Here is a 15,091-nt window from a genome sequence, read left to right on the forward strand (position 1 = left end):
ACTCAAGAGCCGCCTATCGATCTCCAGCCCCACAATTTTAGGCGCTTCCTTGAGTCCCTCTTCGAACTTCTTACGTGGATAGATAGGTAGATAGATAGATAGATATAAAGAAGTAGATAAATAGATGGAGAGAAGCCCTTTTTTTCCACACTGTTTGCACGTAAGAGCCGCCGATCGATCTCCTTCACGCTTCACCCCCAGAATAGCGTGCGGCGCCTCGAGGCCTTCTTTCGAACCCCCGACGTGGAGGGCCCCCGCACGCCCCTCACCCCAATCACGCTGAGGGTGCCGCGCGGGGAGGGCTCGGGGGTCCACGTGGAGAAGGAAGGAGGAGGGGGAGGGAAAGGTGGAAAGGCTACTTCTGGAGGAGGAAGAGGAGGAGGAGGAGGAGGAAGTAACGGACAGGAAATGAAGACATCCAGGTTATCACGAGTCAACGAGGAGAGCCGCGTAAGTTTTTTGTTTTGTTTGTTTTTTCTTTCCTCTTTTCTTAATATGGTTAGTTCAGTGTCATCGAATAAGAAAAAAACAACAACATTATATTAAGTGTCCTAGAATGTAAGATAAAGCTGCAAAACTTTTCTCTATTTGTTTCGTTTTTAAGAAAGTATCAAGGTCACGTCAAATATTTGTGACATGTTATGGTTTGCATCGCCAATTTCGTGTGTATCTCCAGCTTATTTGGTATAGATAAGTTGTTGGCAAGAGTTACTGTTATTTGCAGACCTCTATATATTTACACGCGAAAATGATCTGAAATTACTTATACAACAATGTACATATATTTTTTAACGATACTATGTCTTCACTGCTTTATCTCTTCCATCTGTAGCCCACCTCTGCCTGCTCCCTCCTCTCCTCCTCTACCTCGAAGGTGGAAGAGGAAGACGATGACGACGATGATGACGATGACGAGGAGATTAACGGAGGGACGGGGAACAAGAGTCAGGCTTTCACTCTGCCAGTTCAAAGCAACGGAGAAGCAGAGAAAAGAAGAGGTGAGAGAAAAAAATAATGATTCCGAAACGACTAGAATAGGGAGATACAGGGGCGGGAAGGCAAAGAAGTCTGAAAATGGGAGGAAAGGTGTTTTCGTCTCCCTCAAATGAATTTAACTGCTGGAAGATGAAAGGTGGCTCCTCCTATAAGGTTATAAGGTCGATGTCCTCTACCTTTATTCAGTTTAAAACCGTTTATTTTCCCATCTTTCTTGCAAATTTCCATCTTGAGCTGACTTTTGGGAAACAGCCTCAGCGACTCACTCACATCGTACAGCAACTCTCTCCTTCCTCCCTAGATTATATATTCTCATTTCTATGCCATGTGTAGATAAATAGATAGATAAAAAGATAGACAGAGTTAGAGAGAACCCTTTTTATCGACACTATATCTGTCATGACTATTGTATGGTGTAAGAATCTTTGGTTGGTCTGGTGTGTCGTTGGTGTGAAAATAAATCTCATAAACTCTAAGGATGTAAAAGGCATAATTTCAACTAGTCATAAAAAGCAAGGATGCTGTTTGTCACGTTTACTTGCCTTTAACAACACACGTATGTAATGCAATTTTTTCATTATGACATCAATAACAGCAGCAGTACAAACACCAAGAGCAGCAGTACCACCACCACCACCACCACCAGCAACAAACAACAACATCAACATCAATACTACCCGACGAATACACCAACATTGATAACTGCAACTAAAGTGTCCTCCTCCTCTTCCTCCTTCACAACGACAACATCAATATCAACACTACCCAACAAAAACACCGACATTGATAACTGCAACTAAAGTGTCCTCCTCCTCTTCCTCCTTCACAACAACAACATCAATATCAACACTACCCAACAAAAACACCGACATTGATAACTGCAACTAAAGTGTCCTCCTCCTCTTCCTCCTTCACAACAACAACATCAATATCAACACTACCCAACAAAAACACCGACATTGATAACTGCAACTAAAGTGTCCTCCTCCTCTTCCTCCTTCACAACAACAACATCAATATCAACACTACCCAACAAAAACACCGACATTGATAACTGCAACTAAAGTGTCCTCCTCCTCTTCCTCCTTCACAACAACATCAACAACAGTAACAAATCAGTCTGTCTCACCCTTTCATCCCCTTCCTTCCTCAGGTGACGCTCAGACGGCGGCAGGTGAGCGGCGGCAGGTGGCGGTGAGCGTCCAGTGCGGTACCTTCGCCTGGCCCACCCTCGGCCGCTGCCCCGCCCTCGAGGACATCACGACCCAGGTGCCCACAGGTGTGTTAGTGTGGACTGGTTTACCTGAGATTTAAGTCACCAGTTTTGATTGCATTGGCGGCTTATTCTGTTCTCTTTTTTTTCTTTACATCCATTTTTTCATACTTCTCCATTTTCATTATTCCCTACCTCCTCCTCCTCCTGCTGCTACTTCTCCTCCTCCTCCCTTTCCTCCTGCTCCTCCATTTCCTTATTAGCCTTCTTCCTATTCCCATTCTTTTCTTCCTCCTTCCCATCCATCTTTTTAATCTTTTCTTTTCTTCCTTTTCTTTTTTTCTTCTTCTTTCTTCTCCTTCTCCTTTTAATATTAATTTTCATCGCAATGCAGACGCTTCAACACATTGCTTTATGTTCCTTTTGATCTTTCTTTGTCGTGCCACTGCCCTCTTCGTTATCGTCATGTCTTCGCTGTTTCCTGGTCCATGTAGTGTTCTCTCTCTTAGGAGGACTGACCGTGGTGCTTGGCGCTGTGGGGTCCGGCAAAACCTCCTTCCTACTGGCGCTGCTGGGGGAACTGTGTACCGTGAGGGGTCAGTTGCGGTGGTTTGGGTAAGTGTAGTTTCAGAGGTGATGGTGTTTTTGTGGCAGAGTTGCTAACGGGAAATAAATCGTGCAGTGAGTTGTTAGATAATGGTAGGGGTGCGAGGCACGACAGGGAGAGTTGTGTAGTGTGCATGTAGTGGTTTACTTTAGAATGTCGTTGGCTCACGAATATGTTCTGAATGTTTTTGTTTTGCTTAATTTTAATGAAATAGACAGACGGACAGGGACAGACAAACAGATTGAGAGTCAAATAGACAGACGGACACTAAAACAGACGGTCACCAAGAAGACCATGGCATCTTCCCTCCAGAGAGATGTCCGTGGCGTACGTCCCGCAGCAGCCGTGGCTCCAGAACGCCTCCTTGAGGGACAACATTCTCTTCGGGCGCCGCTACTTGGCTCGCCGCTATCAGAGGGTGCTCGCCGCTTGCGCCCTCCAGCCCGACGTGGACATCCTCCCCCACGGGTGAGTCGGGGTAAGGGGAAAAGCATAGATTTCATAAAATCTTAGATTATTAAATAAAAGCACTGAGGCAGCAAATAAAGTAAACAGAATGCCGAGTTATTTTGGCGGAAACTTCTCATTGAAGAATAAAGATATAATGCTGCCATTTTACAATTGTTTGGTCAGACTTCACTTAGAGTAGACAGTGTAGTTTTGGCTTCCTCACCATGTGGAGGACATTGCTTAGTGTTAAGACGTGATAACGTTGAAAAAGAAGGGTGTGATTACAACTGCAGTCTATAATAATAATATGATATGATAGTGTTGCATTGGTTGTGATGCTATTGATTACAACAGTGGTAGTGGTGATTACAGTAATGACGGTTATGAAGAAACGATCATCCCTCCCATAGATTACAATGGTGCCAATGTCCTTCTTCAGAGACCTGACGGAGATAGGCGAGCGGGGCATCAGCCTGTCAGGTGGGCAGCGGCAGCGGGTGGCCTTGGCTCGTGCCCTCTACAGCGACGCCCGCACGGTGATCCTGGTGAGTGGATTGTCGTGTACTGTCTCCGCCTCATTCATTAGGGCCCGTGATGCTGCTCCATTTGTTTCAGGAGTTCCTGTGTCCTTACGATCCTATGCTTTGAGGTCCCACTGCCCTGAGTTGAAATAGTGTCTATCTAGTTCTTGGTTACCGGAAGCTATGTATTCTTTTATTTCTGATGTCTCTGTACTTGACTTCCTTTACCTATTCGGCCCCACTATCCTTGTATGCCCGTGTTCCATTCTTTCATCCTTTGGCTTCTGATGACGTCGTGTATCTTTGGTTATAAAGTCTGCATGTCCTTGAGTCTGATGATGAAGTCTCACTGACTCCTATATTCCTGGGTTCCTATTACTGTAGATTTTTTTTTTAATATTTTTATTTTCCTTTATTTCTGAAGCCTTCACGTCCCCGTGTTTCTTTGTTTCTGAAATCCTCTGGGACCCTACTCCTCCTCCCCCTCGCCATTGAATTCTACAATACTTTTTTTTTTATAACTTTTAATTATCAACATAATTCATATGATAATTTTCATTGATTAATCTCTGCTCTATCTTATTCATGCTTGACCGTCCTTGTCTTTTCTTCATTTCCCTTCCCTGTACTTCCCTCTGGCCAGGACTCGCCGTTCTCCGCCCTTGACTCCGGCGTGGGGGGCAGCGTGTGGGAGGCGGGGGTGCTGGGGCTGCTGCTGGGCCGCCGACGCACCGTTATCCTCGCCACGCACCTCATGCACTTCTCCCGACGCGCCAATAAGGTCACAACTTCCTCACACACTTTTACGCTTCCTCCCGCACACCTGCCTCGCTGCCCGGTGTTTGTGCACGTGCATGCTGACCGCAGCCCTCGCAATAAACGCGCCAACAGCCAGCGAGCATGGACGGCTCATTCATGCTTAACAAACACGTAAGCATGTATAATCTCCCCTTCCTCAGTGTATTTGCCAGGCTTTCTTATGTAGGAGCTAATGCTTGCTCTCTACTGACTATACTGCAAGCTTTTTTTTCCCTCCTTTTTCCCCCTTTTTGCCTTTCCTCTTTTGTTTCCTTTTTTTTTTTTAAGTGTCTCCTTTCCTGTAAAAAAAAACTTACTTTTTGTTTGTAAATATCCAACTAACTATTATAAACTTGTGTGTGTTTCGCTTACGTAGATGCTTTGCTCTAGCTCTTCATTTATGCAGCCTTTTTTAATTTTAATTGTGCATGTTTTGGAGCTTTCAGAAGGTAACATACTGCTGGTAACATATTTCATCATACGCCATCCTGTGCTGTTATATCCATCTGACATTCCTCGATCCAAATGTCGGGTATTTCATCATATTTTAATCATAAATTTAATTCCTTTTCTTCAGTCATGCACGTCCTTGTCCTTTATCGTATTCTTGCCATGCACTTCCTGGTCCTTCCTCATAAATTCACTCATGCACTTCCTTGCTCTTCATTATTGTACTTATTGATGGCGGCCCCTTTGCCATACACACCCTCACAGCGCATGACCGGTGTCCTCCCGTGATTTACTCTTTAACAACACACCAACAACACTCACTCAAGGCAAGCACTGCAGATGGCACAGTCACCCACATCCCCCCCCCTAAACATGCATGCAGGTGGCGTCGTTTGTCTTTCATAATCTTACCCAACCCACGACGACTCCGAAGGCTGTTTTTGTGACACTCTTCTCAGTTAATTTGCAACAACAACACAATTAATTCTTCCTGGCGCTTCATTATGATAAGCAGACATGGCCAGACAAGTGCATGCAAGCTCGAGCACACACACACACACACACACACACACACACACACACTGCCTTGCAACGGACCATCCATATCACCCCTACAGATCATTTACCTGGAAGGCGGGCGAATCTCCGTCCAGGGCAGTCCACAAGAGGTTGCACGGGCGGCACCGATGTTGTGGCGGGCGTGGGGTGGCGGAGGTGAGGGACAGGGAACACAAGGGGCTGCGGAGGGGGCGGCGGGCGAGGGACGCACGGCCAGGGAGCGGTGGGCCCTGGTGAGGCTCGTGTCTCGTCTGGCGCTACGGAACAGCACCACCAGAGGCTCAAGACGAGACAATGGTGACGAGGTGAGAGAGAAGAAGACAGGAAAAAAGAGAAGATTGAGAGAACGCATTTTGTTGTCTTTTTACTTGAACTGTTTATGTTGCTGAGATGATGTTCTGCTATCAGGTATGCAATAATGTGGTACTGCATATTGTTGTTTCTGATTATATTTAATCCCAAACTTCGCATCGCTCCCCAGACTACGCATTGGCTGATTTTTTTTCTTCTTTACATCAAAGGATACAGCTCAAGGGCAACAAAAAGAGTATAAAAAAAGCCCGCTACTCGCCTCTCCCACAAAAAGTAAAAAGTAAAGTGATGTGCTGTTCGGTATAGTATTTCAAAGTCAGGTTACTGCGTCGATTGTAGTACCCTGCGAACCGACTATTTCTGCCTCGTGATTTTTTGTTACTCAACACGAACACCTCACCTTTGATCATTTCTTGTCACACATGCTTTCACGCTGTAGGTCATCTGCTCTGTTTGATATGAGAGGCACGAAGATTTTTGTAGTACACTGAAGTAGCTAAGAAAATTTGGTACACGCAACGAAAGAGGAGAGGTGAGTTATAGAAGCCGGCCAGAATAGGTACAGAAAAGAAACAAAAGACGTGCAGTATAAGATTGAGATCTGGAGAAGACACGTGTTCAGATATCAGATCAGTGAAAGAAAACGTTGCGTAATAACACCCTACGGTTTTCAAGAGGTTTCAATGTTAGTAGGAAATATAAATGACAACAAAAGAGTAGTTCGTATACACATGTTTCGTTTCCCAAGAACAGCGAGCAAATCAAAGACGTTCCTGACGCGTAGTATGTTTTCTGCGCAGTCCATCTTCCTCACAGTTTCAGTTTTTGGATATAACAATTTACAGCTCCATTAATGAACCTCTCTTCTGGTCACTCCTGTTTGATTTGCGGAAGCAGCGATTAACTGGCTATTTTGTCTTTCCTTGTTTATTGCCCCATAGAGAACTGTTTCCTTCACTATAAAAAAGCTTGTTCTGCTTAAGGGGCTATTACACTGGGCAAATTTTCTGTGGATCTTCAGTCAAACCACGATATCTGCTAGCGTGGTTCTCATTTGTTTCTTGTTATTGCTGCTGATGATGATGGTGAGTAATACCGTCGTCTTTCAGTGAAATCTGCCGTAGCTTTGGAAGATCGTCGACACATCAGAAAACCACGGAAATATAAGAACCACGCCAGCGGAAATCGTGGTTTGACTGAAGATCCACGGAAAATTTGCCCAGTGTAATAACCCCTTTACCCTTTGACAGCACGGCGCCGAGGACCACGAAGACTACCTCGGCGGGGGGCACAGCAGGGCGGCGAGGCAGTACAGCATGAACAGGGAGGTGCCCCATAGCGCGCTTCTGCCGGGGGACGAATATGTGTACTTGCCGCCCGCCCTTACGCCGCTCCTGCCGCCTCACCCGCTCCTTAACCCCTCCTCCTCCACCATCTCCTCCTCGTACAAGCTCCAGCTCTTCAGGTAAGGATGATGAAATGATGGTGATGGCTACTGCTTACTGTTGATGAGATGATAATTTTGGTAATGATGTGGTTGCTGGGATTATCTATCTGTTTATCTCTCTATCTATATCTACCCATTATCTATGTATCTATCTCATCTCCTCCTCCTCCTCCTCCTCCTCCTCCTCCTCCTCTTCCTCATTCTTCTCTTCCTCCTCATTATCACCATCCTTTCTCTTATTATTTTCCCCTTATAACGTCTACGTCTATGTGTTCCTCCAGAATCAAGTCCAGCGCCCCAGCATTCGGCCGCAAGGCCTCGCAGTTGGAGCCCGTGCGGCAGGTCCCTCGTCATGCCCTCAGCCTGCCGCCTCAGCCCCGCCCCGCCCCGCCCCGCACACGCACCGCAGCGCAGCCTCTCCTTAGCCGACTCCTCTCCTCCGCGTCCTTCAGGTAACGCTTGATGAGTCTTAATTCCGATGGTGATGACGATGGTGATGGTGAAAATGATGATTGATAATGAGGTTGGTCATGTCGATGAAGACGCCGCTCGCTTTGCCATAAACCATAATCATACTCCCTGGCAGGTCGGTGCGGCGTGCTGGCAACAATCAGAGCGAAAGGTGGAACATTAGAAGCCTATTCTCGCCCTCCACGGCCCTGGAAGAGGATCTGGAGCTGGAGGAGGAGGTGCCCATCGAGGAAGACGTGGAGGAGGATGGGAAGCTGGAAGAGGAGGAACAGGAGGAGAGAGGGAGAAGTTCTTCCTCCACGTGGAATTATCTGGTGTACCTGCGGGCATGTGGAGTGAGCATGGGGCTGGCCTACCTGCTCTGTGCTGTGGCTGGCCAAGGTGAGACACGTACAACTGAAACACACACACACACACACACACACACACACACGTTCCATACTGATATTCGTCTCTCTCCGGCCTACAGGGGTGACTGTGGGTCTGGACTTCTGGCTGGGACGCTGGACTGGACAGGCGAGTCACTGGAACGAGACGAAACCAGGAGACAAGAAAAGCGAGGAGGCGATGCAGGCGTTTGTCGAAGAGACGGTGAGTGGCGGTGACTATAATGGATGTGGCTGCTGTTGTTTTCTGTCATCACCTGCGTCCGAAACCGTTGACTCCACTGTCCGCTATTTGTGTGGTGAAGAAAGCATCGTGTTCTTCTACGATATAGAACATGAGCTTTCGAATTGGAGGATGATGGTGCATAGGGTACTCAGAACACCTACTCGGCAGTCAGTCTTTATCATTTACACCGTTATCATCACCGTGAGTAAACGTCACCTTTTCAGCAATTCTCCTTGTCTCTCCCGCAGATGAGTTCCTACTACCAGGTCTACGCCATGCTGTCTGCTGTGTCTGTCGTGCTGTCCCTCTCCACTAACCTCCTCGGGCAGCTGGCGGCGGGGCGGGGCCGGAGGAATCTACACCATGGCATGCTGCGCGCCCTGGTGAAGGCGGCGCCACGGTTCCTTGACGATACCCCCGCCGGCAGACTCCTCAACCGTGTGACCAACGACACGGCCATGATAGACAAGGTGGGTGTGGAAGGCGGGCAGGATTAGCTGAGTAGGGAACACTTATTAAGCAAAACCACTTTCGTAAATTATCTAGCTTGACTAAGGTGAATGTTTGCTACGAGGCTTCCTCTGATGATAAAATCTGCATTCTTAGATTAATTTACATTCAAGAAGGAGATATGCAGAAAGTGGTTGACAAACAGGGTAATGAAAGAGTGAAACAGGCGTATCAGCCATGTTTGTGACAAGTTCAAGCACGACAAAGAAATAGTGGAAAAGGTTGTATAAATTTATGAATAGAACGGACAAGAAATAGAAGCATAGAGGAATAGAACAGACAAGAAACAGGAGCATAGAGGAATAGAACGGACAAGAAACAGGAGCATAGAGGAATAGGATAGACAAGAAATAGGAGCATAGAGGAATAGGATAGACAAGAAATAGGAGCATAGAGGAATAGGATAGACAAGAAATAGGAGCATAGAGGAATAGAACAGACAAAAAACAGGAGCATAGAGGAATAGGATAGACAAGAAATAGGAGCATAGAGGAATAGGATAGACAAGAAATAGGAGCATAGAGGAATAGAACAGACAAGAAATAGGAGCATAGAGGAATAGGATAGACAAGAAATAGGAGCATAGAGGAATAGAACGGACAAGAAATAGGAGCATAGAGGAATAGGATAGACAAGAAATAGGAGCATAGAGGAATAGAACAGACAAGAAATAGGAGCCAAGCACGACAAAGATATCGAAGTAAAGGTTGTATAGATTTATGAAGGAAAATGGTCAAGTGTGGAGCTGCCTTGTACAAGCTAGTTAACCCCTTGGAGTATGTTTATGTTCTTTTGTCCTTATGCAATGAAGTCAAAGCGGCTTTCGGTTAGGCTCAGATAGTGTTAGCCAGCAGGTAAAGTAACTAAAACTGTTCCTGCCACTGCCTTCAGGAGCTGGCGCGGTCCGTCACCCACCTGCTGTTCTTCGTGCTGCTGGTCACCTCCGCCGTGCTGGTCAACGCCGCCGTCACCCCCGCCTTTCTCGCCGCCGCCGTGCCCATCTGTCTGGTCTACTACGCCGTGCAAAAGTTCTTCCGCTGCTCCTCAAGGTGTGTGTGTGTGTGTGTGTGTGTGTGGGTGTGTGTGGGGAAAAAGAGAGAGAGAGAGAGAGAGAGAGAGAGAGAGAGAGAGAGAGAGAGAATTTTAATTGTATATAGTAACAATACTTTCCCGAAAAGCACAGAATAGTCTTTGAAGGACATTCAAACTCACATTATCAAAGCAGTGTCCAGAAAAGGGATCTATTACTTTTGATCAGTTTGAAGTCCTACATTTATGCATGCTAAAATTTGTAGACGTCTGTGTTTGGGTTAAGCTCAGTCTCCTTCCTTCCCCGCCACCAGGGAGCTGAAGCGCCTGGAGAGCCTGTCCCGCTCCCCGCTGCTGAGCCACCTCGGGGAGACCGTGGGCGGCGCCTGCGTGGTGCGCGCCTACGGGCAGGAGCGGAGGTTCCAGCAGGTGTTCCTCCACCGCCTGGATACGCACCTGGCGGCCTTCATCCTCCTCCACGCCGGGAACCGCTGGCTCGGGATATGTCTGGTGAGGGCACGATGAGCACATGCCTAACATATCTAAAACTGTCGTCCAATCAGCTTCCTGCCCATAAAATATTCACTAAAATAATCACATACAGAATTTTGGACACCTTAGTTTTAACCGTCCAGAAAATCACCAGTTTTTGAAGTGGGTTCTTAGCAATAGATCTCATCCACAAAGTAAACCAGGTAACAGAGAAGACAAACGAGTACAGAAAACTGCTTTGTTTGGCTTTCGACTCAGTGGGAGCTGTTATCTTGTTTTCCCTCTTGTGGTTAAAGCGAAGAGTTTATCAGTGTGCTTTCCCCCTCTTGTAACATTCACTATGGAGCTCTTTAGTGTGTGTGTGTGTGTGTGTGTGTGTGTGTGTGTGTGTGTGTGTGTGTGTGTGTGTCCGCTCGTATGTGCAATCCCCATTTCTTCCCCCCTCCCCTGGCAGGACTACATCGGCGGCATCATCGTGTTCTGCGCCACCGCCGCCTCGCTGCTGGGATCCACGACGGGACTGGGGCCGCGGCTCACTCCCGACATGGTGGGTCTGGCCATCAACTACACGCTACTGGTGCCGGTCTACCTTAATTGGGTGGTGAGGTTCCTGGCGGACACGGAGATGGGCCTGTGTTCCGTAGAGAGGGTCCACCGCTACGCCAGTCTGCCCGCCGAGGAGGAGGACGACCACCACGACGAGGACGAGGAGGAGGAGGAAGACGATGATAATAAGAAGCATAAAAGGAGTCCAGCATTTTCTGATGATATTGGTAAGGATGTAAGCAGTATATACGGAGAGAGGAAATCTTTTGTTTTACGACGTTTTACTTGAAAATATTTGTAGACATTTTAACATTTAGGCATACATCTGCAAAACTAACAATGGAAACACAGAACGTAAAATTTAACTCATTATATCAAGTACATTACACAAGAAAACAACTTCTCAGAGGCCAACCAGCGTTACCGTCGCCGCCACAGCCAGGTCAGCTTCAAGTGCAGGAGAATGTCCTCGGGTCTGCCTCCTGGGTGGCCACTCGAAGGCAAGGTTGAGTTCCGCAGCGTGACCCTGCGGCACCACCAGAGCCGCCCCATCATCCTCAGCGACCTCAACTTCGTCATCAAGCCCGGCGAGAAGGTAAGGATGAGCATGACATTCGGGGTTGCAAGTGGAGAGCAGTGATCGAAGTCAGAATGGAAAAAAATGGTGACTGGGAGGATGAAGAGGAAGGTTTGGGGTAAAGAACCGTGCCATAGTGTCAGTGAACTCCTCCTCCTCCTCCTCCTCCTACTACTACTACTACTACGCAACTTCAGGTCGGGGTGTGCGGACGGACGGGGAGCGGCAAGAGCACCCTGGCCTTGGCTCTTCTGCGAGTGGTGAGGGCGACGAAAGGCTCCATCCTCATCGACGGCACTGACCTCCGCCACGTCCCCCTTCACATTCTGCGGGCGTCCACCTCCCTCATCCCGCAGGACTCTCATCTCTTCTGTGGCACCGTCAGGTAGATAAGGGTATAAGAGAGATGGGTGGGGAAGCGTGGTGGTTATAGTAAGAGGTTTTCAAAACGATAAATAAATGTATAACTCTTTTGTGGAAGGATTAGCGACGTGATGTGTCTCTTTATCATGTTAGATGACTTACATTTTTTTTCTTGATTTCGTTTTCTTCGGTATCTTTTTATTCATATATTCTTCTTGTTTTTTCTTGTCTCCTAGTCCTTTTTTCTTGTTCTTTTCATGATTCCGTTGCTTTTTTCTGCAGCTATTATGTTTGTTGGTGTTGTTCTTCCAGTTGTTTTTGTGATGGTGTTTATGATATTTTTGTTGTTGTTATTGATGGTCTTGTGCTCTTGAGGTCGTAGGGTTTCAGATGACGTAACTGCGAAAATACCAAACACACCCTTGCCCTTTAAGATATTTATGAGCTTCAAAGGGCATATATATTCCAGCTAGAACATTAAGGTCAAACCTTTGCCTCGTCAGGTAGTAGGAGTGAATAACCCCGCTACTCTGGCAGGTTCAACTGTGACCCCCTGGGGAAAGCCACGGAGCAGGAGGTATGGCGCGCCCTGGAGGCCGTGCAGCTGAAGGACCTCGTGACGGACCTTCCTAGACGTCTTGGTGAGGCAGTCGCTCTTTAGCATGGTGGACACTGGGTGAAGAGTTGATATATTGTTGAAGCCTTTAATCACTATTTGATCCCTTGTCTACATCTAAGATTGTAATGATCAACTGGAAAATAAATGCAAAATTGATTCTTCATATTATTGCGGATAAGGGTTTTGTTGTAGAGTGTTTCTTTTACACGTGGATCACATGCCGAGCCATAGAAAAAGAGATAATAAGAATGTCTGTTTCTTGGCGGCAGAGAGCGAGGTGTTGGAGGGCGGGGCCAATTTCAGCGGCGGGCAGAGGCAGCTGTTCTGCGTGGCGCGGGCGTTGTTGCGGCGCTCCTCGCTCCTGATCCTGGACGAGGCCACCTCCGCCCTCGACCCCCCAACCGAGAAGGCGCTGCACCACGCCCTCACCCACGCCGCGGCCCACGCCACCGTCATCACTATTGCTGTAAGTATATTTTTAGCTTTTTATCAGCTTTGATACCATGATTTGTTTGTTACTTATTCCCACAATATCTTCGGGATTTTCAGCCTTGAATAAGGCTGTTTGCAGTCATCCACGCAATGTGGATGCCACTTTGACTTGCAGCTTGGGTCATTTGGACCACTGGGAGGTAACACAATAAGAGTGCTGCCTCAGGTTATGATATACAGCTTTCGTACCATGTAATTACTCAACAAAATGTAGGACTTTTGTTGTTTATGAAAAAAAAAATAGGGTTTCCGTGCCTATTATTCGTGCAATTATAAATCTCAGATCTAGTTTGTCTTTTACACAAACGCGCAAAATTTAATGATCGAGCTTAATTTAGTAAATCCTTGACACAAAAGCAGTATCTTTCGTGGCGATTACACAAAAAATATATAACACTGGCTTCCCACATCTATTATCTTCACCTTTACCCTCGATGGCTACTTGCTATTCAGGAATGAAAGACTGATGTTTATGTTTGAATAATATCACCACATTCTCTGGTGTTTTCCACATATTGCCATAATTAAAGCAAATGCTTCCTGCCGCTAGCATGGCCGGAGGAGCCTCATGACTCTGCCTCGCGTCCTGGTGTTGGAGAACGGGCGGCTGGCGGAGGACGGCGACCCGAAAGTGTTGGCACGTAAGCCGGACGGGGCCTTTGCGAGGCTTCTCTCCAGCACCAACGATCCTGCTACTTTCACAACCGCCAGGGACGAGCCACCCATAGAGAACGGTGCGAGAAGACCGCTGTACAGGGTGTAGGGCATTGTGAAGGACACTATTTTAACTATTAACTAATTATGTGTACTCCTGTCAGAAGGTACTGAAGGTTGAGGCAAGGAAGAAAAACACTCGAAAATGTTATAAGGAGGTGTCAGATTGAGACTACTGTTTCAGAATATTTCAGAATGAAAAAAACTGCTGGAAGAAGGTGCGAGAATGTGTGGAAATGTATCATGTGATATTATTTCTCTCTTGTGATAGATATGCAAGTATTTATATTTTATTTCATACTCGTTTTATTGTAAAAGACATATTATTTATATCTGTTTGTCCGTCTGTCTGTCTGTCTATCTGCCTATCTAATTATACATATATCTATCAGTTTGTCTGTCAATTTATGCATCTGTTTATCTGTATGTATCACACACACACACACACACACACACACACACACACACACACACACACACACACACGTGAACATATTTCATGTTATTTGAAGATATTTTTTTATAAACCTTGTCATGTGCCCAGCCCTAGAAGTAGCTGCGCAATTAGTTACAATAAAAGAGCATCGCATACTATTTACATTTTGTTATATTACTATTGCTATGAAGATGATGGCGCCAATGCTTACCAGTTAATTTCATCATTATAATTTGATGTTTCCGAGCCACAAAGTTCCTACTCGTCAGGATGTGCAGGAGCGTGAAGGAGACCACCGCAAACTACACGAAGAAACGAGTGATAAGACTCAGCATGCAAGTGAGTTATTGCTCCATGGCATGCAACCAACGATGGAGCCTTGGACAGCACACCTTGCCTGCAGGGAGCAGTTGCCAGTTACGGGCTAAAACTGGCTAGCAAAAATTCAGATAAACAAATCGACTGCATCTTTCAAGAACTTTCGTATAAATTTGTGGTCACGAAGCAATGCTGAAGCTTCATTTACTGTAACATAAGTATTTAAATATCTGAAGTGTGGTAAACCGATATCAGAGTTCACAGGAATTGAGAAAGTGCACATCGAGCATTGTACAAATTAACTCGCACTCACACCCCGGGGAGTCTCGTGCACCGTTGCCAGGTTATCATACTCAGAGTATCACGTTTTCCGGCTGACCTACAACTATTGCAGAAAAACCCCTAACCATCTCAGCGAAAACTATAAATGAATCTAGTTATAGGGGTGGAGGAAGGAGTTTTTCGGTCGGAAATCGGCAAACATAATAGCCTGAGTACGACAATGTGTCACCGTTGGTCTCGTGTTTCGTGCTTCGGCCACTAGGCACTGCAGCGCCTCA

The 15,091-nt window shown here is 46.5% G+C and overlaps 1 protein-coding gene across 4 annotated transcripts in view; it reads left to right on the forward strand.

Moving 5' to 3' along the window:
- Positions 1-14,371, forward strand: part of LOC126997474 (ATP-binding cassette sub-family C member 8-like) — a 34,240-nt gene extending 19,869 nt beyond the window's left edge. For all 4 annotated transcript variants that reach the window (XM_050858581.1, XM_050858578.1, XM_050858579.1 and 1 more), the window contains 21 exons: positions 202-450; positions 833-998; positions 2,150-2,275; positions 2,719-2,824; positions 3,129-3,284; positions 3,706-3,811; positions 4,431-4,568; positions 5,653-5,898; positions 7,156-7,370; positions 7,634-7,804; positions 7,939-8,204; positions 8,293-8,414; positions 8,684-8,905; positions 9,837-9,994; positions 10,289-10,484; positions 10,921-11,239; positions 11,420-11,607; positions 11,787-11,974; positions 12,490-12,593; positions 12,841-13,037; positions 13,614-14,371. In XM_050858581.1, the coding sequence (XP_050714538.1) occupies positions 202-450; positions 833-998; positions 2,150-2,275; positions 2,719-2,824; positions 3,129-3,284; positions 3,706-3,811; positions 4,431-4,568; positions 5,653-5,898; positions 7,156-7,370; positions 7,634-7,804; positions 7,939-8,204; positions 8,293-8,414; positions 8,684-8,905; positions 9,837-9,994; positions 10,289-10,484; positions 10,921-11,239; positions 11,420-11,607; positions 11,787-11,974; positions 12,490-12,593; positions 12,841-13,037; positions 13,614-13,826 (3,852 nt within the window). In that variant the 3' untranslated portion in view covers positions 13,827-14,371. The remainder of the gene's footprint in view (positions 1-201; positions 451-832; positions 999-2,149; positions 2,276-2,718; positions 2,825-3,128; positions 3,285-3,705; positions 3,812-4,430; positions 4,569-5,652; positions 5,899-7,155; positions 7,371-7,633; positions 7,805-7,938; positions 8,205-8,292; positions 8,415-8,683; positions 8,906-9,836; positions 9,995-10,288; positions 10,485-10,920; positions 11,240-11,419; positions 11,608-11,786; positions 11,975-12,489; positions 12,594-12,840; positions 13,038-13,613) is intronic.
- Positions 14,372-15,091: the final 720 nt, after the last annotated feature.

Source organism: Eriocheir sinensis, chromosome 12, assembly GCF_024679095.1.
Source record: "Eriocheir sinensis breed Jianghai 21 chromosome 12, ASM2467909v1, whole genome shotgun sequence".
NCBI classification, from domain to species: Eukaryota; Metazoa; Arthropoda; class Malacostraca; order Decapoda; family Varunidae; genus Eriocheir; species Eriocheir sinensis.